Here is a 27,664-nt window from a genome sequence, read left to right as displayed (position 1 = left end):
GTGAAAGTCCTTTCTGAAATGTCGACTTGCCGGGGATGTGGAGTGGAGTGATAAACACTGCAGACTTTCTTCACACAGAACTTCTCTGGGTTTATTGTTTCATTTAATTGAATGTTCCTTTTTCCTCTCTTTTCTTAAGTGCAGGTCTTGAAACAATTCAGTCTTGGGCACACCATGTACCTTTTTTCAAGATTCATTGGCACAGTACAAATGTTACTGAAATCAGAACCAGCTCATTGTTTTGGGAAGCAGTTTACCTTATAGTATATATTCCATGTTACTCACTTTCCTGTTTATTATCACAGGCTGGATGCAGGTGCTTTAGAGAAAAAGAAAATAAGTGGAAGTTATATAAAACATGTGGGCCAGCTCCTCAAGGGATATAAATTGTTGTTGTACCATTTACAGGCTCTGGAGGACAGGCTGTACCAAATCAACATATCCTTTGTTTTCTAATAAGATCCTACTGCACAGACTAGAAAAGAGATTTATTTCTTCTGTAGCACTGTGACCTTGATTAACCTCATCTGTAGTACTTATTTCAGTGAAAGAGCTAATACCTACACTGACTTCAAAATGTTGCTAAATGTAGTATATGGCTGCTCATGTATCATTTGCTTCTCTCAAGCCATTTTCTGTCAGCAGAGTGGCAAGCCAGATGTATGCTCTGGGTGATTCCCATATCATCATTAGCAGAAAATTAAGCCAAACTGCTGTAAAAGGTGAGCTGTCAGGAAGACAGTGATTAAATACTTACCACCACAGTCAGCCCACACTGCATAATGTCATGTTCAGAGGATTTCAATCTGTTTTCAAAATGGTAGTCAGTGCCATGGGCTCAACTGAACCTTTACTGAGGCCTTGAGAAGTAGGCTCAGATAAGCTTGGCCCTTTTTCATTTCAAAAGAATTTTATTTCAGTATCATATGGTACAATACAGGAAAACAAGAATTCTTAATCTGTAGCTTGAGGTTGCTCTTGCAGTACTAAGCTGTTCTCACCAAAATCTTTCACAGGTTCTTGCAGATGTGCTGCAGACACAGCAATCAGTCCATTGTGGTCACACTGAGGTGTAGCTGTCTGTCATATAAAGAATGGAAAAGTCTGAATGTTTAGAAATGATGGGATCTGAATTACTTCAATAAAACTTTGCATGAGAGACCTTGGAGCAACAACTGAGGCAGTAACAATAACAGTGTACTCTATATTTCCCCTGCAACACTGGCAAGCTTCATTTTCAACATTCCTGTGAGAAATACAGTCACATGTTGTGGATGGTAATTTTGAAACACTGAGATATTTTATTTATTTGTCTATTTATTTATTTATTTATTTATTTATTATATTATATAACCAATTTTATTAATGCTTTTCAGAATGGAGCAGCACACACTGGGACACAGAAATGATGCAGTCCTTGTCCCGAGGGACCCACCAGCAGGACATCAAAGACAACTGTGACAAATGAGACCACATTAGTGGGTTCCATGGTTTTATTTTGCATTTTACCCTCCTCTCTCCTGCCTCCCCTAACCTTGCTCAGCTTTCCCCTTTCACCCTGCTGCTTTCCCTTCTCCTTCCCATTCCTCCCTTTCTGCTGACACTGGTCCTAAGAGCCAGTACAGAGACAAGTCAAAGGTGCTCAATACAGCCAAAGCCTGAAGGATTTCCACCCTGGGAAACAAGAAACCTTGGACAGTTCAGGACACTGGATGGTCCGTTAGGAAAACCTTTTACTACCTTTTACTTTGTTTAAGCCTGTTCCTGTTGGTGAAGAGTCTGATGAAATAATCCTAATAAGCAAAGATGTTTTCTAATATTGCCTCTAGACATGACACTGGAAACAGGATGGTTAATGGTCAAATCCTGCCTCTAGTGATGTGGGCAGATGTTTAGTGACTGCAGATATCATATTTTGCTTCAACACATTTCCATTCTGTTTTTACACTTATCCACACATAGAACTCCCCTTTTCTGTTGACCAGTGTTTCTGAAGACAGCCAGAATTGTATCACTTACCCAGATCAGATGCACCAAATTCAGCAGTTGGTGTTTCACACCTTGAATCCTTTCAAAAGTTGTCCACCTATCACATGAACATGAAGGTTCATCTGACCCCAGGCTGGCTATGTTGGAAATCTACTCCAGTATTATTATTAAAAACTGTAAGCAAGACATTTCCAGAGAGCTGTGAAAGACTATTCACAAGGGCATGTAGTGACATGACAAGGAGGGATGCCTTCAAACTGAAAGAGGGCAGGTTTAGATTAGATATTTGGAAAAAATCCTTTACTGTGAGGTTGTTGAGGCATTAGAGAAGCTGTGGATGCCCCATCCCTGAAAGTGTTCAGGGTTGGACTGGACGGGGCTCTGAGTAGCTTGGTCTAGTGGAAGGTGTCCCTGCCCATGACAGGGGGATTGAAACAAGATGGTCGTAAGATCCCTTCCAACCCAAGCTGGCCTGTGATTCTGTGATTTAATGAGAGTTGGGCCACAAAACACTGCCTGCACCTGTGGAAAATCTGCCCTTTGCTGCAACTTCTAATTTCAAGTTTAATTTCCAGCTCACAACAAAGTTACAGCTTGTAACCTTGATAGTTAAGCGACAAACACTTCTAGTACAGATTTTTACTAGCCCAAGAGCTACACATGATCCAGGTAGTTTGACCTGGTCTTACAGAGGTTGTGAAAGCTTTTTTGTTTCTCAATAAATGAAAACTTTCATGCACTGATGGCTGTTCCATCTAAAGGCATACTACATAGCAGCAAACAGAAACAATTTTACAGAGAAACTTTTGCATATGGCTTGAAAAAAAACCCATCAAGAATTGACAATGATAGATGATCTCCCCAGTGAAATTCAGGAATAATGCAGTTTCACATTTATGTCAGAGAAAAACAAACAATGGACATATTTAAATAATCATTAAAAATGAGATGCCTGGCACAAGGCAGATTCCAACCCTGTTCTGCCACACATCTTCTGGAAATCTTTTTTGGATATTATCTGAGGCCTTCTTATTGGCGTTGCTCATGAATAAGAACTGTAATGGAGGTTCACCCAAGCAAAAGGTTCTCTCAAGGGAAATTACTTGAAGGGACATTTTTCTTGTCTTCATGTTTGACATTCAGGAGTAGTGATGAGAAAAGGCAGGCACAGGAGTCTTTCAGAAAACCACCAGAGAGCAGTGGCAGCATTTCATAGGGATGTGAACCGGTCATCATCTGCTGCAAAGACTCCATTAATGTGGCCTGCTTTTAAATCCAGTGCTTCACAAGGAATCCCATTTTCTAGTGTCACTTCAACTTTCTCTTCTAAATTTTCTCTCTCTGTTGACTCTTTATTCTTTCTAAAAACAAGAAAGAAAAGATCATCTTATTCTGTTGACCTGCAGCACTCCACCATGATTCCACAGAAAGCAAACTGCATATTTAGTTAGAAGTTTGTCATAGGTCATGCTCCTAAAGGCACAATCTGGTGTACTTCCTTGCTGTTGTAAACACACCAGATGGGTGTACCTAAATGCAGTAGCTGGAGGACACACAGATGGGAAGCCCTAGTTTAAGAGTTTGAGCTCAGAATTGGAGACCAGAAACCCTGAAGTTGACATGTTGTAAGTATGTTTTAAATATTATTTCATCTTCTTATTCTGCACCATGACTAGAAGGTGCAAAAGAAAAGCTGGGGCAAAACAAAATTTGAAAAAATCTCTAAATCTGTTTGGGTTTTTTTACATCAGGAAGGTCTACACTAAGCATGAAATCTGACCCTGCAATGTATGTCACAGATCACACCCCAGGATCTGTACAAAACAAAACATATTTTTTAGAAACAGATCAGTCTTAGACTAACTATAGCCTCTGATGTGGAGACATCCATGACATCCATCACATCCATGATTACCTTCTTCAGAACATTCATGATTACTTTCTTAGGTAATCTCAGTGCTGCAAATCTGCATTTTTTTCCTTCAAACTTCATTAGCAGCCACCTTCTTACCCAGTATTTTATACTTTTGTTTTCTAGATCAAACAATTGCATAGCTTTCACTTTTCCAGACTCCCACTGTCCCAAAAACATATAATAGTGGTTGAATAAATTATTTACATTTAAAAAACCCCTAAAATATTATCTAAAATACAATCATTAGAAGATGTAATAAACAAATATCAGTCAACAGATCATGATGTTCCTTTAATTCCAGATTTATTCTGACCTGGACAACAATTAGTTCATAGTTGAAAAACCTGCTGTACTTTATGGCCTGCAGCATCAGCGGTTTCAGAGGACAAGAAACTCAAAGGTCAGGTGCACTGCTTCTTCCTATCTCACAACGTGCACTGTAACAATCTGACTCAGGACAACTGTAAAAATCTGACTCAGAGTAACTGCTAATGACAGAGATATTAACAATAATAAAATTTTATAGGCCCTTGGGGGATTCTTCACATTACAGACATGTTAAAATAAACTTGGGGTGTAGTAGCAGAAACCTCTGACCTCAGGCTGCTCTCACACTGATAAAAATGAATGTTCTTTAATACAAAACTGTGGGGACAGAACATAAAAGTTACTAAGAAGGAGGTTCAAAAGAAATGAGAGGAATAGAAGATGTGTGAAACTCATTACCAGATGAAATTCAGAGAAACTAAAAATTTCCATGAATCCAAGGGGTGACTCAACACCTTAAGGGAAGTTAAGGGAAGAGAAAGTTAAGGGAAGAGAAAACATACAGGAAGACCAAATCCAGCTCAGGAAGGCCACAGCTGCAAATTAATTCCTGGGAGATATAATACAGGGGAAGACTGTGTGCTTACTCTGTTTTCACTCCTCCCAAGGCAAATTTTTATGGCCCCTGCTGCAGATGGGATTTTTGGGGGATAAGGGGAGACTTTGGGCTAGTTCAGGATACACTGCAGAGGATGATCCTGCTCTGGGCATGTGACAAATCTATTGCTGTGGAGGGAGGTGTCCTATTGCGGCAAGCATAGGAGAACAAACACAAGGCTGGGAGACAGTGTGTCTGACCCAGCTCACTATGGGCACTGAATTCAGCAAATATCTCAGTTCAATAAATGATGCATGAGTCTAACTCAATACTGAAACTCCTCTGTAAGTTAACTCCCCTTCCCTGACACCCTGAGCATGGACAGCCTGGAGCACGTGCTTTTGGTCTTATCTGAACTGAGGTATTTACATGGTATTTTAAAGACCTTTAAAGACAAAATGCCAGATTTATGAGAAGCCAACACCATCCTAGGGGTCAGATTTCCAACATAGCTTACTAGGCAACAGAGCTCCCATTACATAAGCTCTGGACAGACTTCTAAGAAAACTAATTATTGAACATGCTGAAGTCTTTGAAAACCTGGTCACTTCACTGTCTGACAAAAAGATCAGTGCTTTTGAAATCCTTTTCTCTGATTTTTTTTTTTCCAAGAAGCCAAATAACCCAGACCATCCCTTTTACCTCTCCAGTGCTTGCAACAGTAGACAGAAGAAATAATGCTTGGTTTACCCTCTCTCTTACTTCCCGCCCCTGCTACAGATGTGATTGAGGTGAAAGGAGGGTTACAGTTCAGGCACACATGAACCTGCTCTGAGGAAAGGTTTTATGTAATGATAGGGTAGGGAAACAGAGGGAGAAGTAAAAAAGCATAACAACTAAAAGGACAAGAGCATGAGACAGAGAGGGTGCCAAGTGAGCACAGGCAGGCAGCAACAAGCCATATTAATGGCAGTGTGGTGATAAGAGCATGCAGTTTACACCATATTGAGGGGAACTGCTCAAGCTCAGCTGAGTTATTTTGAAAATACAGGGGTAAATCCTGTCTTTCAGCATGATATGAAGCACTAGTGATTATTTTAGCTGGAAAAATATCAGCTATTTATCTTAGTTTATTACACTTACATGAAATGTTCAAAGACCCCCTTAAAGTTAGGCACCGTAAAGAAACACAGAGCCATGATACCACAGAGAGCAGGTATGGGCTTCAGGTAGCAACATCATTCAGTTTTACAGAAGAGGTTGTCTGGTTTAGGGCATGAAATAATTCAGTCCATACAGCATGGCTGTGATAGGGTTTTAACTCTCTACAGATTCCAAATACCATCCCAGACTCTTTCCCCAACAGCATCTTTCATCGATTGTTTGCTGAATTTTGTGGGTTTTTTTAGAAAAGAGAAAGGAGTTTTGGAAATTCATGTAACTCCTCTGATTGCAAAATATAACTGAAAGGATTCTGACTATACTACTTAAGGTTCTCTGTGACAAGCACTTAACCTTCCCAAGTGTTGTTCTTCTGAGGTCTTTTAACATTTTTCAAGGTAATAAAAAAGCAGGAAGGAGAAGTCTCTGCAACATACCACTTTTCATATATTAATTCCTTTTTCTGATATATTTGGGGATACAATCCATTATACAGTCAATAATTTTGATATTATCTGGTTATCAGCAGGAATTTACCATTTTTCAGTTCATCAGCTGTTCCTGTATGAATCTATTGCTGAAGTCATAATTTTGTAGCCTAAACTACAAAACTAAACTTAAACTCTGTAGCAGCCAAAAGCATGGTAGAAGCTGAACTTCTATGGCAGAATCTCAACTCAGCTGAGAAATTTCTATTCCTTATGCTCAACTCAGAGCCAGCAGAGATGTCAGGATCAAAACTCCACCTGCTCTCTGTGTTGCTCCCACATGCTCATACTAGGGAAGCATGAATCCCCTTCTCTTTTTCACCTGTGCCACCAGGGCAGAAATGGAGAGGAAAAGAGAGTATCTCTCTCCTATCCTACCACCAGAAAAACTCATAAGCTCACGGGGAGGTCTGCCCATGAACCTGTGAAGGGCTGGGTGTTTTGAGCTCATCAGGTCATGAATGGTAAGTGAAACCCTGCTGTGTTCCAGTGAGCAGGCCCTCTTCAGCCATACCTCAATCATTACTGTGTGCCCTACTGAGTCTTCTCAAGCTGCAATAGCACAGTTTGTTTAGCTACCAGCTTTTAACACTACTGCCCTGGAAGGGACACAGTCACTGCCAGCCTTTCCCCTCCTGGTGGTTATGTGGGTGGTCTGTGAGAGGAGACTCACCCATGGTACAATAAACCTTCACAAGAATGACATCAATTGTCTTTTTAAAGCTCATCTCTAGGTAGGTGGCCTCCAGCATAATTTTCTTACACTCTCCATTTCCTCGTTCCTCCCCAAAATTACTATTGCATCTGGACCTTACAGTTAAAATTTTTAAGTCTTTTCCTCAGAAAAGGAGAGATGGGTTGTCTTTACCTAGCTAGGGAAGGATGCACAGCATTAATCTGTCTGAGGCTGCTCTGAAACACAAAACCAGCTCAGCTGACCTAACTAATCAGTGTTCCATTAAAACAGAAGAAAGGCTAGGCTGCTTACTTCTTGTGCTTCTGGATCCCTGACACAACGAGGAAAACAATCCCAGCCACAATGAGACAAAGAACAACACCAAATACAATAAGCCAGACAGGAGTAGAGGGTTCAACAGGAGGTGATAAGGTTGAGGTTATCTTCAGGAACTGCAGCGTTTTGTCACTCAGTAGGAAGGCATTGTTGATTCTGTTCCGGTTCATCCTTCAGGGAAAAAAAAACAAAAACAAAAGAAACAAGAAAAAGATCACAAATCTTTATAAAAGTATTTTACAAGTTAAAAAGCTAGTAGAAAATAAAAGGATTTTTCATGAATGTGCTGCAAGTTAGGCAGGGCTGAATGTCGTCCAACATGATGAAGAAAAGGATGTTGTCTACCTTTAGGGGATCAGCCTCTTCTCTCAGGCAACGGGACAAGAGAACATAGCCTCAAACTACACTGGGGAGGTTCAGGTTGGACAACAGAAGAATTTCCTTCACTGCAAGGGTAGTTAAACATTGGAAAACTCTGCCCAAGGAGTGGTGGAGTCACCGTTCCTGGAGGTGTTCAAGACACAAATGTTCATGGCACTTAGTACCATGGTCTGCTTAGTACCAAGACACAGTGGTGGTTTGGTCAAAGGTTGAACTTGACCTTGAAGGTCTTTTCCAGCCTAAATGGTTCTGTGATTCAATGATGTTGGCAGGATTGCACAGACCTTGACTGTAACAGAGATCTCAGTAATCCACAGACACCCCCACACTTTTGTGAAAAACTGGGAAATACAGATGAGACCTGAAGTACAATATTATTACTTATTTCTGTTTTGAACCATGTCCTGAAGACATAGCAGGTTGTTAGCTGTAAGGCTTTCCTTGCTTATGCAGCATTCAAGATTAGCACAGGAGAGGCAGATCTACCCTTCAACGCTTGCAGGATTTACTTACAGTTGCCCCCTCGTCCCTCAAACTGAACCATCCTGCATGTTATGGGCTGGTACATCTGCCCCTGCTGCTGTAGATTTTCTTAGGTCCATGAGGCACAGGATACAATTTGGCCTGGAAGAATTGCCAACGTATTGCCAACATGTCCTTCTTCCCTGCAGGATGCAGCTAAAGGGATTTGTACTTTCCATATTTTTTCCATTTCCATATGAGAAACTGCAAGTCTGAGAAATATGCTTTTTCACAGAAGTAGTACAACTGCTATCCTTTAGTGGACATCATCACCCATTGTCACTGCCAGTAAGCATTTCACTGCCTGTAAGGTATTTCTGAATCTAAATCTAACCAGGCTTAAGAGACTTTAGAAGTATCTTTCATTAGCTTTTTCAAAATATTAAAAATTTTTAAGCAAATGGATTACATATATTGGTCTTGAGAGATTCTTTTTGATAGCAGTTGTATGAATGAATGGAGCTCTTTCTTTTATACAATACAATTTATTTACCACAAAGTATGTATTTCCTAAGAAAATAAGTATGGGAAATACACGTAAGATTTAACCAATTTATCTTCTTGGAAATCAAAATGTTCCTTAAACAGGAAGTTCTTAGCCTTAATGGAAAGTCAGCATTCCTGGACAGGACTGAAAGCCATGGCATGTTTTAAGACTCATAATTCCGTAAGCTGTCTGCCATTTATAAAAGATTTCCTTACTGGTATGAAAGGATTGTTGTGAACAGCTGAAACAAGCATTGTTTACCCTCATCTAGTGGCTTGAGTTTCAGAATTATGTGCTGAAACACATGCAGGCAACTACAAGTGCACTCCATGTTTGTATACGCATATGCTTGTATATTTATGCAAAATCTTGAGTATCACATGGAGCTCTGACATGCTTTACCTTCCTCTTTATCCTCACTTTGTAGGAAACTCATACAACAAAATTGTAGTCCATGACTAGTGTTATGTGCTACCCTAGTATGAAGAATTGTAATAAAGGTTTTGTATGGAAGCCTGCAATCAGAAGCAATTGAACAAAAAGCATTGTAGTTTTATGGACCATTTTATTTCTTGTTTTTAAATTAGGTAGGAATTAAAACTTTTCATAAATAGAATATTCTTTATCAGGTGACAGACAACAGTTAAAAACCAAACAATAACAGCATCCAATTTCTGTGCCAAACAGGGCACATAAAAGACTTAAATAAATCAGCTTATGCTACTGAATGTATCAAAGAATAACAGAAATGCAAAACCCCCGCATTCCAGCACTCTTACAGAGAGCTTCAGTGAATAAATAATCTGCTTCCTCCACTAATGCTATGAAGCTATTGTTTGGTGTCTCTGTAGGAAATAGTTTAATCTGCTCATAAGCTTAAATTAATCTTTCCAAAAGAACGCATACTCATTCATCAGGAATTAGGCATTACACCTCCACAGTGATAACACAAATTTTCAAGACAGAACAGAATGCCTGAAAACAAAGAGATCCATTTTCCACTCCATGCTTGAGAAATATACGTATGTTATGCTGCTTGAGGGACTCATCCCTGGTGCAGTTTTTTGGACCATTGAAGTCAGATTATCCCATTTTTTTCTTTTTTCCTGTCAGCTCCACATTCTTCTTTTTACTTGCTCCAGAATGTGAGAGTAGAAGGCAAAGTGATATGTAGTGCACTGTACTTTGTACAAGCAATGCTCAACTGGGATATTGTCTGGCATTCTAGAACAAGCTGGTATGAAAAGAATGTGAGCATAAGATTGCTTAAGCCAAGCTGGGACACAGCCAGCTCTGCTCATGAGGAATTCACACAAGCTCTTCTCATGTGAAAGCTGACTTCCTGATTAAGTCAGATGAACTGTTAGTGAGAAGCACTGAAAGGGAGCCTACAGTCATTAGCCCAGGTGTAGATGTGCATGTAGCATGCAGTAAAAGCTAAATTATATTAATCCCACCCAGAAAGTGTGCCCTTCCATCACCTGTCTCACTGGGAAATGTGATGAGAGCTGGATCAGAGCAGTGTGCCACACACTGGACAGCACATCACAGGTAGGGCTCTGGAAAGGGACGAGATTTCTTCAGCATCAACAGAGACTCTTCCCAAAGTTATAATCCCAAGGCTCACATTCTTTGCATTCTGTGGGACTGTTAAACATCCTCTAATCTCACATTCATTAAAGAGTACTGTGCTCTCAGTGTTTCAGCAACTTGTATTAGTTCATCCTTAAGAGGCACAGTGCTCATTCATTAAAGGCCCAGAGAGAGAAAACATCCCCAGTAAACAAGGAAGAAAACATTGCAAGAGCAGTGACTGTACCTGATGGCTGCCTCTACCTCACTTCCAGGAACAGTTGTCACATTTTTGGAAGAATCTGTGACCACAAACCAAAAGGACACCCGGTCTGTCACATTGCAGAGCAGCACATTGGAAATTCTGCAGACAGTTAAAACATCATTAAAGACGCATGGAAGGAATTATTGAAATATTTTAGATTTTCTTAAAATATTGCTCTCAACTAAGGGGGAAAAATTTCTTATTTTTAAAAATGCTAACACAGTTAAGAAAGAAATATCACTCACAGCATTTCCCATATGATTTTAAAGAAATCAATCTTATGAAGAACAAATGAGTCTTCAAACAAATTTCTAAATCTATTACAGACTTTCAGGGTCTTGGACATACATCTACCGTAATCAAATGGAAAAATACATATTTGAATAACAACCATCATTGGCTGTGAAAAAGGCCATATCATGGAACGAGTGTATTGGTGAACTAAGAATTCTGGTTTTGACAGCAAATACCACAGGAACCAGTCATTGAGAATTGCCCACGTGATTGTTAAGTGTGTGCAGTTCTACAAAATACATTTGTTGGAGGGAAGATCAGTGGAATTGATGTTATAGGTTTTGACATCTTTGTTCACAGAGCCAGGCACAGAATGGACAGAACAAGCTAAATTTAGTCATTCTGCTGGCACTGGCCTCTTCCTTTTAGCTTATGCTGTATCAAATATTTATATTATCTATTTTAAAGGAAGATTGTTCAGTTTTATGTGAAGTTAAATGTGGAGGGCACAGGCAGGCAGCTTCTCATGGCATAATAAAAACAGTCTGCAAAATGCCTTTTAAACGCTGTTTCCCTCCCCCGATTTCTACTGGTAAATGGTGGAAACATCAGAAAACCCTTCTGCAACGACACAATCGCGAGGATTTAAGCGAAGGAAGCGAAAGCCGATCCCTTCCAGGACCGGGACAGGGCCGGGGCGCGCCCCGCGCTCCGCTCGGCAGCGGCACCTGCCGGCCGCGGGCAGCACCGGGAGCCGGGGCGGGACGGGAGGGAGAGAGAATGCCCACGCCTGGGCATTCCCCATCCAGGCCAGGATCAGCCTGTAAGGCAGATCACAGTGCCTCATTAGGATATTTTGTAGAAATGTTTTACTTCCCGATGAAAACTTTTTTTGAGTGATGTTTTGGGTGCCCCAGGTAGTGCTACAGATCATTTTACAGAGGTCTATCTCAATCTATCTATCATCTATCTATCTATCTATCTATCTATCTATCTATCTATCTATCTATCTATCTATCTCATGAATCATAGAAGGGCTTTGGCTGAAAAGGACCTTAGAGATTTATTCCAACCCTCATGCCATGGGCAGTGAACCTTCCACTAGAGCAAGCTGCTCAGAGCTCCCTCCAGCCTGGCTTTGCTTACTGCCATGGATGGGGCATCCACATGGATGGGGCATCCATCTCTGGGCAACCTATGCCAGGGAGTTAGCACCAGTAAAGAATTTCTTACCAATATCTAACCTAAACCTACTCTTTGACTTTGAAGACATTCCATTTGTCCTGTCTCATGCCCTTATCAAAAACCTCCTTCCATCCTTCTGGAAGGAGGGTTCTTGCCACTACTCTCTCTTTTCCAGGCTAAGCAAACCAAATTGTCTCAACTTTTCCTGGAAGGAGAGGTGCTCCAGTCCTCAGAATCACAGAATATTCTGAGTGGAAAGGGACCCACCAGGATCATTAAGTCCAACTCTTACGGGAGTGATCCACACAGGGATCAAAGCCTCAACCTTGACATTATTTGCACCAACCAACTGAGTTGATTTAATTTTGGCTCTTTGGAGCTTGCTCCAACAGTTTTATGCCCTTCCTGTGCTGGGGACCCCGGAGCTGGATGCAGCACTCCAGGTGGGGTCTCACCAGAGCAGAGCAGAACAGAAGGGCAAAATCCCCTCTCTTGCCCTGCTGGCCACACTGCTTTGGATGCAGCCCAGGGTGCAGTTGGCTTTCTGGGCTATAAGCACCCATTCCAGACAGATATGCAATAAAATGGAAAGCAGTGATTTTGCAGAGCCAAAATGACCATTTTTACCTCTCTAGAACAGTATCAATTTTACAGAGAATTTTTATGGATAAAAGAGGAAAGCCATCCTCTGGAATTTGAAAAGATGTTCACATCTGTTTCTGGCAACAGTCAGAAGATGAAAGCAGAGTTATTCTTTCAAAACAAAAAAGAAAGCACAAAATTTACAGGAGAGGGGGAAAATGCCTACTTTTGGCTGATGGCTGACAAACCCTTGCTGACTTCACAGAATATTTAAAAATGTAACTGCAGAGGAAGTTTTCTATCTCAGTGTTTATAACAGTAGGACCCAAAACTTCATGTTGCCAAAGTTCCTAAAGCTGCAGTTTCTGTGGTGTAATCAAAAACTGGGCCAGGTGGAAAATCTGAGTTGGTGTTCCCCTACAGATGTTCTTGAAATAGGATAAGAAAGATTAATCCCAAAAAAGAAAGATAAAGGCAGACAAGGACTGGCAGAAAACCCAGACTTTCATACCCTTATTCAAAGACTCTTTAACCTAGGGTCTTTCCCAAAGTGCCAAGGTTTTTAGCATGAGACAAGGCATTCAGTCACCAAAGGGTCACATCTCTCTGTAGAACAAACAGCACTGAAACAAGGGCAGCAAGGATTGCACTAGGGTATGTAAATTTGCCTTATTTTCTTTTCCCTGTTGTTTCTAAAATCCTCAGTTACAAGGATCCAAACTCTGGTTTCACCACCACCACTTTTTCATCAGTGGAATACAAATGCCACAAACCCTTCCAGGCCCCGAAGAGAATAAATCCCACTCATGAGAAGTTCCAAGAGGATGAGTTAACACCAAAACAGAGTGGTTCAACAAGCACCCATGTGGTAATTTCTGTACAATGGTGCACTTTTTTTTTTCTCCCATGCCATTTGCTTGCAGGTTTGAATCACAACAGAGAACCACTGCAAATATGCCATCACACTGTATAGATCTGAGAAACCTGGCTTCTCCAGGCACTATTGAAGTGTATTTGTAAACATATATGTGGACATTTTTTCCTTTCCTTAGCAGTTGATAGACTTTTGACATGGGATTATAGGAGACTGTTATCACCAAAATGACAAAATCCTGGTTTGGCCTTCTGGCACCATGGCAAAAGTCCAAAACTGCATTTCCTTTAATACACCAGTGAGTAGAGTGCAGGAAACCCTGGCAATTCCCTGGCCTGAAGCACCATCATTGCTCCTTATGGAGATTTACATGATTGCTTAGGGGTAAGAAAGAGCTGTCAGAGTCAAAGGGAGCTGAGTGCCCACAATGGCTGTTAGCTCATGGAAGAACCACAGTCCCCAAGTCCCAGGTGCCTATCTCCAGCTCTCCCAAAAGTATCATGCCTCTTCTAACACAGGGCTCTACAGCTGCTGCTGCAAAGGAACATTATTTTCTTCCTAGCAGCTATGGGATCACTTTGATTTAACAGCTTTACTCCAGACTCTTGTTGCTCTAAATGGTCACAATATTTTTAGTATCAAAAAAGCCTGTCTTAGGAAGCTGGATAATGTTGATGAATTTTTTCTGGTCACTTTGTAAGGAAAATATAGGGTTTTTTATCTACAAATGGGGGAAAGATGCACCAAAAGTAGATTCTGTTATTTGAATGAAAACAAATGTTTTGACATTCTTCCTGCTCTAAAGATTAACTAGTCTCAAGCCCAAAAGAGATGCATATTATTTCAAATGAGTCACAGATTAGAGAAACCAGGGTTACTAACACAGGCTACAACAATAATTTTTTAACACTGAGAGATCAAAGGTTGGCTTACGTAGCTCATGACCATATGAACTGAGAATCAATTGAAAGGCCATATATAAAGCAGGAAATAATGGGGTATTAATTCTCCACTGAAAAAGAAATATGTATTTGTAACTCTATTAATAGTTACTGAGTAATGTCATTGATTGTACCTTTCTTCTGTTTTGTGCAAACTTGAAAATCTGATAAGCCTTTCAAACATTAAACACTGCTCCATGATTTATTAAATTTCAGTTTGGAAATTAACTTTAGAGAGCTCGAGATGTAACGTGCAATCCTCCCCATTCTGTGCTGGGTCTTCAGTGGTTACACAAGGGCAGCAACAGCATCAACTGCTGTTTGCAGCAGCACATTGAAATACTTGTCATCACAGCCTGGCTTTTATCCACCTTCAGAAACCTAACAAGAGGTGACTTCAAATACCAAAAATTACAGGGCAGACTGCAACAATGGTTATCCCAATCCACCAGACAAATTATTCTGGGGCTTGATAGAGTTTGCTGAAGTTAATGGCATTTGTGTCTCATGTGGAAGTTAGTTGTGGCTGTGAGTTACTTCAAGGCTGTGGGTGTGTTAGAAATAATTGGGATTTTAAAGCGGAGGTTTGTCACATCCTGGCTATGGCTACATGCATAATTTATAACCTGGCAGAACCAGTATGTAGTTACATAAAATAATAGTGATCTTTTTCATAGGTTTTGTTTTGACAAAAAACTTCAATTAACCAGATGCAAAATTTCCTTAAAATTGGTCATTGGTCTTATACATCTCCTGAAGAAAATCTGTTGACATTTTCCTGCGAAAGCTCATGTCGTGAAATGCAATTTATTTGCCAGCAGTGCAATGTAATTTATTTGGTACAAGCTCCTGCTTCTGCCTCCCTCTTCAGCACAGTGAAGTCTCCTCACCAGCTCTGCCAGGGTGCTGTTCCTGTGCACAGCACGCTGCTGTTCCTGCTGGGATGCTGGCTGCTCCCATGCCTCCATGCCTGCTGCAGAGGGGATGGAGCAGGACTGCACTCCTTCCTTCCAGCTGCCAGCCCCAAGGGTGGGGAAAGGGGTGTGTTATTTCCAGGGCTTCTAACAGGATGGAGGCTTCACAGCCTTCCTGGTCCCATGTAATAGGCAGATTATTTGAGGTGTATTGGGAGGTTCATCCAGCCTCTCCATCACTAAACAAGGGCTCTGAGGCCCCTTGGGATTTGAGAGAGATCTATGCATAGGAGACTCTTCAACCTGCTGCCTAGGAAGTTGTGCCAGATCTCAGAGCTGCACAGCTCTCCTTTAGGTGACAAGCTGTCTATAATGACCCCAAAGGTGTCTCTAAGTCCTACATGAGTTATCAGTTATACCTCCAATATACACCCCATGAGGGGTGTACCCAGGTTATACCTCATGAGAAAGTCAGATCCTAAAAAGAGGTAAAGATCCCCACAGCTGGTTGGTTCCAAATGTTATACTGACTTCTCTGACCAGCTTAGTAGCAGGGAATTATTCATGTATGCAACACCACCTCCAAACTGGAGTAACACTGGCATCATCATATTTGTCCGTAAGAAAAACTCTCTAGATAGGAAACTGAATTAATGAGTATAAATTCTATTATTGCCCAGAGTGGGTACAGATAACTGCCATTAAAACTTCTACTCCTTCCATACTAACTTGATTTTTTTTCCATTTCTGCAGCAACCTTACTTTAATCTGCAGAAAACCATAGTGCTTGAAGAGGAAAAAGATTACTTCCTTCTGACACAGGTTTTTGCTATGTGAAAGCAGACTGACTTTGAAGGAAGAGAATAATTTAAACAAAGGACCCAGGACTAAATAAGTATACAAAAGTGAATCTTTATGGAGCAGATGCTGAATGAAAACTCTGCTGCCTTGAAAACCTGAGAAAAGTCCTACATAATCATCTGTAATTAGCTTGTATCTTGAACTAATTTTTTTAAGTGCCATTTTAATTGGGCTGAGTAGCACACTTGGCTGTTTTTGATAAGCTTGATATAACAGCTCTTTTGCTCAAAGGAGACCACCTCTCAGGAATAAAAATGAAACAGCAGGAATCGAACACTCCTGCCACATGGAGGGAGAAATCCCCTTTTATTTAAGAGAAAGGCAGCATCCCCAATAATCATCATGTGACTGAAGCTAACTAATATATTTTCAAATGTGGAATATGCTTCACCTGATGCAATGACAGCCTGAAGCAGTTTTATTTTTAAGTAAATTGAAAACCTTATCCTTGTTAGCCTACCAGAAGTGTCAGTCTTTCCTTTCAGATTGAAACACAATAAAAAAAAAATAGGCCTATGGAAATGCACTTACAAGGTTTTCCTTTTAAGAAAGATAAGAACATCATGAAAATACAGCTTGGTAAGTGCTCTGTCTAATCTGGTATCTAATTTCATAGACTAGCAAGGATCAGAAGCCAGCGAAGAACATTCAATACCTCAGGGTAGATTTAATCCCAAAACCAATTAAAGGCTGATTTCTATCTGCACTACAACATCTGAAACTTCGTGATGGTAGGTAACTCAGCTGTGTGATATCAGGGATAGGAATGCAGAGCACAGCACTGGCATAGCTATCCATCTCCCAGGGCTCTGAGTCAGCTCATCTCCAGCACACTGCTGAAGCTGAGCTCTAAGGAAGGAGGCACCAGAGCTGCTTACTCAAAGATCTGTGCTGCCTTTCCTGACCTCCCAGGGTGTCCCTTCACCTCCTCCCAGTATGGTCTCCAGAAGGTGCCAAATCTTCCCGCTGCCTTCTGCTGAAAGTGAACTGGCACATCTCACTGAGATGCACAGCTGTGTCATGTCACATCCACAGGGACACTGGTTCAAAGATTGAACATTGTTGAAGGTGGAGACAGTGTGATGTTGAATATGTATCTGGGTGTCAGAAGTACAGTCTGCTTTTAGAATCTCTGTATAATGATTTCTACAGCTCAGTACAGCAGAGGACAGGTCACTACATGCAGCATTGTTAATATGTATAAGGCAAATCCAAGCAGATGCTTACTGAGTTGTGCTCTTGCTGGAATATCTTCTCATTGCAAAAGCCACCATTGCTTTGAAGAGGTACTCTTCATTAGCATCCCAGGCATACTGTAAAGGAAGAGGAAAAATAATTAGTTTCAGCACGAGTGGTGGCAGTACACAGAGGGAATAGAGTTGCTGAACTTGAAATGCTGTATTGATCAAGAAAATGAATAAATTCTCTGGTTGGGCTAAGAAAATGAATGTCCATTATTTAGTGTGGACAAAGAACTTTTTCTAATGGAAAAAAAAAGGGCCATAAAACTGTAATATAAATAATATAAAATGCAAAGAATGTTTCCAAAAATTGAATTAACTGAATATTTCTGAAAGCTGACCAAACTGGAGATGTAAAGTTTATTATACCAAAGACTAAGCATATTACTAGAATTCTCCCCACACAGCTGCACTCATAGCCTTACCTTTTTGCTGGAGAAACTCAGTTAAAGCAGATGGTTTATAACCACCCTCTAAGACTATTTGGCTCTGGCCAGAAATAATAATAAAAAAAACACTTTTTAAGGTGGTCTCTGGGAGTTGGACATTAGGACACCAGGAAATAAACTGAGATTGCAGCCTTATTGCTGCACACTGTCCTGATTACAAGAAGACTCAAATATATTAAAAATTGTTATACTGCATGTGAGATAAAAGAGAGAAAATAGCATCTTTACTACTTCAATAATAATAAGAATGTAGGCTCCAAAAACTGTCCTCTGTTGTCTTGGTAAAAAATCATGCTTTCATAGTTTTTCTGAGACAGCTTCACTGGGTTCCCCTGGGCTTTCACTCTCATATGCAATTCTAATGACCTGTAAGAACTGCATCTATTACATTCTTATAACAGGAGCCATGACTGAGGCATACTGATTGAATTTCTTCCCCTTTCAGCAGATTACAAAGATTATTAGTTTCTTGGAATTATATTAAAGGAGGTTAGAAACAGCTTTCTTCAGTCAGTCAGAACACAAATCTAATCTTTAACTTTCACCATTAAAAAAAAATCTGCTCTGCAATCATCCAAACCAGAAACCCAGTGGTATGGACACTTAGCTCTGTTGTCAACTTGGTCCTACTTTTTCATGGTCCTTTATAGCACATTCAAAAACCAACAATGTACATCAAATAGCAGTAGACAGCATTGAAAATTCCAAATCTTAATTCTGATTTGAAATCAAATCTTAATTTGATTGATTTTAATAAATCTTCTGACTTTAATTAAAATATTTTTAAATTCTGATTTTGGACATGTGGAGATGCAACCTGTCCACAAAAAAAAAAAAAAAAGTGAATCCAGCTTTCAGGTATCTGCAGCCCTCATGTTGTAGTGGCATCCTGGGAAACTGAATGTAGCTATGATATTTTATGGAAAATCCCTTCCTAGGATTTTTCCCCTCCTGAGAGCTGAGGGCCTCAGGAAAGACATGTAAACAATAACTGTCTGCTGCTGTGGAATGCAACAGGTGCATCTTCCACTGGTCCATGTGGTTTGTTTTCAATTGATTACCAATCACAGCCACCCGTGCCAAGGCTGTGAGCAGTCACAGGATTTTGCTACGCATTCTATTCTATTCTATTCTATTCTATTCTATTCTATTCTATTCTATTCTATTCTATTCTATGTCTTTGTAGCCTTCTGATCATTTTTCTCTCTCTGTTCTTTTAGTATAGTTTTAATGTAGTATTTTAATATGTTATATAACATAATAAATCAGCCTTCTGAGAAAAATGGAGTCAAGCCTCGTGTCCCCACACCGCAACAAACTGAACAGGGAAGGATGGAGTAATTTAAAGGGCAGAAAGTGATCTTGTTTATCATTCCTAGATGAATGTTGAGTGAAATGGGCTCTCTGAAATGCGATAGGACAGGGACAACAAAGCTGAGGCAGCAGACAACTTGAGCAGCACCGAAGTGCACCTGCACTGCTGAGAACCTGCATTCTGACTCACCACTCTTGCCTCATGAATGAAGGGGGTTGTGAGCATACTGTGATAATGCTTGCCAGCCTGGGAACTTAAACAGAAAAAAAAACCCAGAGAGAAACTCTTTGGAAAAAAAAGTTATAAAAGTCTGTGTTTTGATCCCACTGCACTGATGAAAATGTGAGAGAAATGAGAGCAACTACTACTGAAAGAAAAAGAGATCGTGTAGTAAAGGAATTAATACAGATTGGAGCCCTAGAACTATTTATCATCATTTTAAAGATATCTGTATTTAAACCATGAACCACAATTTGCATTTCCAAAAGGGAAGATCTGTTTTTTCTCTGTGTGGCACTATTGACTGAATCCCTACACGCCATCTGCAGTCTTTGAGAACAGGTCCAAAAGGACAGAAAAAACATAATTTGTTAGCCAGTGAATTAAACCAGCTGTAGAGATAATTTAATCAGTTGTCTTGAAAATAGATAATGATGAGGCACACTCCATTTCATGCTCACGTGGACACAAATACAATGCAGCGCTACCAAGTGCATGTACTCAGTATGTTTATGTTTAGTGCAATGCATATATACATGCACAATTTGTCCCAGCTCTCATAAATAATGCAGTAGCCTAGCACTTCTTTAAGTCAGAGTAACAAAAAGGGTATCTCAAATCAGGGAGATGATAATTTTTAGTGAGCAATTCCAGGCCCAGTTGAAAGAGTAGGCACTTCAAGAGTAGGAAAAGAAATGGAATAAACAGAAAACTACAAGAAAGGGGGAGGAGACTGGCAGAGAGAGCTCAGCAGAAATCAAGGGTCTCCCTGAGTCAGGAGAAGATATTGCAGACAACCTTCTGGGCAGAAGGGCAAGAAGCCCCAAGAAAATGGAGACTAAACAGGAAGTAGAGGACATGGACATGGCTATGGGCTTCAGGTAAACAAGAACCTCTGTACATGACTGCATACAGGAACATTCAAGAGGGAGGCAACATAATGAGGTGGAAAAGTAAGGCAAGAACAACTTTAAGCTAACTAACTGCATGAACTCAGGGCAGGTGGGCATGAATTTCCAGAAAATGGTTTCTAATCAGCAGCTTTCTCTGATCAGAGGTGCAAAGAAACCTTGAATGATCTGGATTGGAAGGGACTCTGAAGATCATCTAGTTCCAACCCCCCTGCCATGGGCAGGGACACCTTCCACTAGACCTGATTCATTCTACTACGGGGCTTTATCAGCTTCATCTTTATCCTCCAAATGCAAAGGCCTGGAGCACAGCTGATGACTGAGGATGTCCCTGTGCAGTACAGCTATTGATGCACACTTCCTGCTGCTCTAGAGGAAACATTACATATCATCTGCAACCATATTTAAATATCATTTGGAACCACACGCTGTGAACATAACTGTTGTGAATGAAACACTACATGATGGTATCAGAACTGTCAAATTTACCATCTTCATTGTGCTACAAAGGAACCAACACAAAGATGTTGGCTCAGTTGCACTTGCCATCCTTTATATATTAAGGAGGAGTAGAATTGGACATAGCTAACTGTGCAAGGCAGTCCTAAATGCCTCTTACTGAATGAAGAAGATGATAAGATAATGCATGAAAGATGATGAGTGCAGGTTGCTGACAGGGTGAAATGCTGTAATAGTGCTGTAAAAGACAAAATTTAAGATATGAGAATATAATATTACAAGATTCCTCCGAGCAACCTGACCGGATTTCAGTGTTGACCTGACTTTGAGCAGGTGAGGACTAGGGACCATCCAAGATCTCTTCCCTCCTGAATGGTTCTGAGCTTAACTATGTAGCCAGACTGCAGAGTGGCTACAGACACACAGACACACTTCTGGATCCCATATGGTGGCAAAACACAAGGTGTATGTCAGCCTTCCTCCTCTTCATCCTCTACCCTAGAAGCAGCCTGGATACACGAGCCTGAAGGGAAGGGCACTGTCTACTTCAGCTGGCTGCAGCCCCTGAGGTGCCAAATCTTTGACTCTGATGGAGAAAATGAGTGATGACACCAAGTTACACAGACTTGTCAGTGCCCATCACTTCTTCTCACTCTCTAGTTTCCTCTGTCCCTTTTGAATTAACACTCTACCTCTCTGCTGGCTCCATGAACAGAAAGCAGCTAGTGACCATCAGCTATTCCAGAAGCCACTCATAAAGTCAAAACCATCCTCAGAGAGACTCACAAATCACCTTCCATTTAGGCCTACAGGCACTGTTTCCTCCCACAGATCAGCAAACAACACCTCTGTCAAGTACACCCATTATTTGCAAATAAAATGATAACGGCTGAATACCTACTGCATCAGAGCTGGTCTTTCCAGCTCCACTGTGATAAGAACTAAATAAATACACCAAGTGGAACTCCCTGCCTCAGAGTACAGCTTACCTGGTGAACAAATCAAAAAAAAAGGTGTCCTGTTTTCATCAGTCTCACACACAAGGGATGGCATGCACTACACCATGAGAAAAGCTGCACCAGCCTATTTCCTATACCCCTGAATGTACACTGGAGTTATCCTGCCACTCCTAGGGAAAAATTCCCACAGTATCTTGGCTTTCCATTATCATGGAACTTGAAGTGACCTGGAAATGAACCAAGCTGATCATGTCCTACTGTGACACAATGACAGTATTACACTTTTCTTTGCTAAAATAAACAACACAAAGAAGTCAAGCACCCCAAATTCTTTAACAAAAATTAATTTCAGTGTCATAGTAGTTTCAGTTTTCAATTTCAGTCATTCAGAGAGAAGACTGCAATGGCTATGAAAAGGAACTACTACCACCTGTGTACTTAATAAATTGTTTATTATTTGTGGATGATTTTCTATGGCATCATATCACTTTCAGCAAGCTGTTGTTTTAAAATGCTGTTCTTGACTGTCCCATTCTTTGAGCTTTCACACACTTTGGTCTATGACATAAACAACTACAAAAAACCAATAGACTCCTCAGTTATGGATTTTTTTCCCAGCAATACAAAGTGCCTTCAAGGGTAATGATTTGTCTCATACTCTTTTTAAATGAAAAACAAAAAATTATAAATGATCAAACAACCTCCCCTAATTTTACTACAGCAGGAAAGGAAAAGGCACTAAAAAGCGCATTATCAGGAACTGCAATTTTCATTCTTTGCTACTATGTTGAACCAAGATTAAATAAAAATATTAGCACTTATCATCAAGAGGAGCTTTAATAATTATTTTAACATATTTTCAGCCATAGTATTACTCTATTTTTAATAATTTTTAAAAAACCTAGGCTTGCACTACTGTTTAATTAAAGTGTCCCACCCAAGAGAATTGACTTCACTATGAATTTCGAGACATTTACTTTAGCAGGTCTCTTGAAAATTTTTTTGTACTTTGTCTGGTTTATAAAATTACCAGTGAAATTTCAGTCCCTGCTAATGTCAGTTTAAATTACCTGATCTTTCAGGGTAATTTTAGAACAGTTTCTCCAGTCATAGGGAGTTTCTTGTATCACCAGTCTTTTAAAACGTGTAACCTACTGCTTTTTGTTTCCCAGAGCTCATAACATGATCAGACACCAGACTTACGACACCTAGACATGACTGTCCAGGATGTTTCATACTTAATTTTCTGCTGAGCCCTGTTAACATGTTGCAGATTTGCTCTAAGTATTCAAAACTACTAACAAAGTACTGGGCTCTGACATATTAAATAGTGCTTTAGATCAGGAAGGACCACTCAGTCATCAAATGCCCCAATCTCTTACACATCTCTCATTCTCATATCAGTATTTCTACATTAAGCCTAAAGATCTGAATTCAGCCAAAGCATTTCATAAGACAAGCCTGTGCACCACAGGCACCACAGGCAGAGAAGAAAGGCCACTATGTGAAGCCCTCCATTAGCAGGGAATTGATGAGACATGCTTGAATGATCTCTACAGTTAATGCTTGTCTGAGAGCCTGATATAGTCTCATTTCATAAAGACCTAAAAATCTTTTCCTGATTCTCTTCCTAAACATGCTTGACTTTACAATTAGCACTCCTGAACAGAAGTGCTTTTCCCAAAATACACTTACATTTATGCAGCACTTTTCATGCATAAAGTGTAACATCCCTACCACTTTTCCAGGGAAAAAAAAAATCTTTGAGCAGAAAATTATATTTATGAACAAGCAAGCTTTATATTTCTCCTAAAGGATGACATTTTAAGGAGTGGGATAGTCAAATGTCAAGAAATGGAGGCCTGGATCATGACTTGAGCAAACTATTACAATTAACACTGCAGAATAAATTGCTTGTGTTGCATTTACAAATTGTATAGTATACCTTACTTCTAGTTTGGCAGATAATGAGTTAGGAAGAAGATGTGAAGATATTTTACTTACTGCCTTATCTCCCAAAGCTGTTTTGATACTAATCCGCACTTTGAAAGCATTCTGTGCATCTGCAAAAGAGAAAAAAGCAAACATATATTGGTAGTCACTCAAAATAGGATTTTATATCATTTACTTCTCTGATTATTTCTCAAATGTCAATTTCTAAATGTGTCTTAAAAAATCACACATTTAGGAGAAATGAAAAAGAGACCAACAGAGTCTCAATGAGGTTTACAATGACCTCTAAAAGTGTGACCAACTTCCATACTTAATTTGCAAATTCATAAAAGAAGTGAATGCTCAGCATTTCAATCCTCAAACTGAAGACAACCAGTTAAAATAAAAATCTTAGAAGCTGGCAGCTTTGTAGTCTAAACTGATAGCTACTTTACCTAAAGAAAGATGGCAATCAGCTCCCAATCTTACCTGGCTTGCAGAGCTCAGCATGAGCAATGGCAGCTACAGAAATTATAAACAGCAAAGCCCGTAACATCCCGTCAGCATGGAAAGGTTGAAGCAAAAAGAAGTGAGTTTCCCCTGTAAAGCACTCTTAAACTTTGTGTGACCCAGGATTAAAGCATCAGGAGCACAAGTGAGCGACCAAGTAAAAGGTTTAATAATTAACCCCCGTTATTTTAGCTAAAAACAGGCACTAGAAACAACTGTCTTCTGTTAGTTATTTACTACCTTTCTCTGTAGTAAAAAAAACCCAAAAAAACAAAAGCAACAAAACCAAAAAACTGCAACAACTATTTAATTTTATTTCTTCCTTTTTTGAAAAATACAACATTTTACAGAGTGTTCCATGCCACTTTTTTTTTTTTTTTGTCACAGGCATAGTGTCAGACACACAAAGTGTCTGTGGGATGTCACACCAGAGCAGCTGGCAACTGCCACCCACAGCAGGCAAATCTGAAGCTTGGCTGCCACTAGATCCCAAAGGAAGCTGCCACCTGTCTTCCATAGGAAACTGTCTGGCCCCACTGAGGCTCCTTGAGGATATAGGAAGACTGGGCACCCTTTTCACCTCACCAAAAGAAATGTGTGATGAATAGTGAATACCAGGACCCAAAAAACAAGGCTCAGGCATTGCCTCCCACTTGCCCTTGAATTCACAGCCCTTGAGAAGGACCAGCCTGATGGGCACAGTCCTGAGTCCCCCCATCCCCACGCCAGCCCCACTCCTGTGTCCTTGCTCAAGCCCAGCAGAGCAAATGCCTGGTTCTGCACAAACACCCCACATCTGAGACATTGCTTTGCATGAAAACTGTCATATGTAGGGAGAAATACTTTTTTCCTGTCAGAGGCTTACTGTGGTAGCAACTAGAATAAGCAGAGGTGCAATAAAAGACTGAGTAGGAAGCATGTTGAAAAGGAATGTGTTTGTGTTTTGCAGACATGACCCCCTGTGTATACATGTACACACGCATGTGAAAATATCTTAATGCACTCTGCACTATTAATCAAATGTTTACCAAGACAACTAAATAAACATGGAGGAAAAAAAATTTAGAAACTGAAATGTATTGCACGTATTTGAACAGTGTCTGCAATCTAGGCAGCAAGACAGGATTATTTCATTATGCTGCTGGATTTCCCCTCTAGCCACTCTGATTAATGGCTAGGTCCCACCTCGAAGATCATTTCAGAATTACTTTCAGTTGGTCCTTTAGCACCAAGAAGTGTGTCTTGAGACTGCAAACACAAAGAGCTTCACACAAATGACAAACAGTAAGAAAATCTGACTTAACTGTGGGCTGAATTTATGAAAAACAATAACCAATATTTACTGCATTAGATACTCTGACTTTTGGGTAACAGAGAACTTACTGTTTCAGTAAATTAAACTGTTTTTAGAGGCCACTGTTAGCCCTTGACAGCCCATCTTTAAAAGTCATTCACCAAGCTGATTCCCAGGCACCTCTTTGCTCTCACTAGGCAACCCAGTCTGGGTACAAAACTATTGGATACATTATCTGCTTAGATGTTCAATCTATGCTTATGAAAACAAAAAAGTGATGAATTAATTTCTAATAACAGCTTAAATTAACATGCTGTATATATACACATCAGAAAGTGCACTGAAAAATTTACATATGGGTGAAGGACTATCAGGTTTCTGTAGCATTTGTAACTTAAAAAAATCTTAAAAGAATGTGAATGAAGTCAGTTTCATGGTAAATCCACATGCATTGCTTCAACAGTGAACACATGAACTTTTTTTTACCTTTGGGGGAAACACTGAAGGACTTAAGAAGAGAGAAGAAAAGCCAAGCGTTCTTTCCCTGCTGCCAGAAGGCAAATGGAGCTGGGTGTGATACACAGCATCCCCACTTCTCCCTGCTGTAAAACACCACAAATCAGATCTTCCCCTCAGAACTGCATGAGGCCAGCGTCAAAGTACAGCGAAGGGACACGACACCCAGCAGGAACAAACTCAGAGGACATGACTGGATTCCCTGATCAGAGCTGCTGAATTCCAGCCAGGATGGCTGGTTTTCCCCAATTTGTCTTGCTGGCAAGAAGCAAGACAAATGATTTTTTTCCAGCAGAGAGGGGAGGAGGCCAGGAGAAGAAGCAGTGTGATAAACACCCCAGCTCAGAGCTCACAGGCAGAGCATCATGCAGGTGATATATACGTGCTCAGCAACGTGGATGTATGCCAAATGCATCCAGCTCCAGGCCCATGTGCATATCCAATTGTACATGCACGGAGTGGTGCACAGAAGCAACCAACTGCTACACATCTACAAATCTTTTCCCAAAGCCAGCACATTTTTTAAATAAGCCAGGTGGACATGCAAGACTACTCCAGGTGTTAGCAGGAAGATAACTTTGCTTCAAATTAATGGTATTTTTAAATACTGTCTTAAAAAGCACTGCAACTTTTCAGTTTACAAATGGAGTATATCTGTATAATCTAAAAAGACAGACAGACATTCTGTCACTTCGAATCTTTATAATAAATCTACATGCATGGATAACTTTCTGCCCAGCCTCTCTGCTTCCATTTTGGGCAGATACACAGCACTGTTTAAGCATGTCTGTATTTGTTTGCCACTGATTAATCAGTCAGGCATCAGTTTGCTTGAATAAATTACAATCTTCAAGCACATATGCAAGGTATGTTTTTAACTGGATACTTTTTGAGGTGTTAGATTCCTAAGTAGTTCCTCTTTTAAAGTACCTTTATTTTTCCTAACTACTGTGGAGCTACAGGTCATAGTCATGAAGAATTTCATGCACGAGCTGCATTCCAGAAATATCACTGAACAAGTGCAAATAATTATTTCTCTTATTGTACCAAATGAATTTGTCTGCCTGGTTGAAAATAAGAGTATCTCTGTAATTTTTTTTCAGTACTTTAGATCTACAGAAGTTCATGTATAATCTGTATGTACATATTTAAAAATACATCATAATTTGGACTACTGAACAAATCAGGAGAAATTTGTTGAAAAGTCAAGAAAACATATGACTTGGTAAAACAAACAAACAAATCCCCTCAATCTTCTCCATGTGATTAACAGTGTACTTTTTCTGCTCCTTTCAATGTCTTTGAAATGGAAAATCCCAGGGAAGTAAAATATTGATAGCTATTGTATAAGTTAATTAACAACTATGGCCAAACTTAACCTCAGTTTTCAAATTTGACAAATTAACAGTTTTAAACTCTGAGGAAGTTAATCTTTAGTCTCAAACAGCTGTGTCCAATTCTGACGAGGAAAGAGTAGATGTGTGACTGTCAGCATTAGTCACTCATGGAAATGTACCTGGTGAGCTGCAGACCCAAACTGCAGTCAGGCACAGTGCTGTGCCATTCCCTGGGTGCAGTGGAAGTGACAAACACTGCACGTCTTTTCCAGAA

General features: G+C 40.1%; 1 protein-coding gene across 1 annotated transcript; it reads right to left on the bottom strand.

Annotated features, from left to right (window-relative positions):
- Window positions 1-891: 891 nt before the first annotated feature.
- CLTRN (collectrin, amino acid transport regulator) lies at window positions 892-25,998 on the bottom strand. Its single transcript, XM_064407610.1, has 6 exons — window positions 24,223-25,998; window positions 23,806-23,864; window positions 17,476-17,561; window positions 10,640-10,756; window positions 7,407-7,601; window positions 892-3,350 (listed from the first exon to the last, which is right to left on the bottom strand). Exons 1-6 carry the CDS (start codon window positions 24,287-24,289, stop codon window positions 3,200-3,202), a joined length of 675 nt encoding a protein of 224 aa, XP_064263680.1. The 5' UTR covers window positions 24,290-25,998; the 3' UTR covers window positions 892-3,199.
- Window positions 25,999-27,664: the final 1,666 nt, after the last annotated feature.

The sequence above is a fragment of the Passer domesticus genome, chromosome 2, assembly GCF_036417665.1.
Source record: "Passer domesticus isolate bPasDom1 chromosome 2, bPasDom1.hap1, whole genome shotgun sequence".
NCBI lineage: Eukaryota > Metazoa > Chordata > Aves > Passeriformes > Passeridae > Passer > Passer domesticus.
Note: the sequence above shows the minus strand (reverse complement) of the source record. Positions and strands in the feature narration are given on the sequence as shown.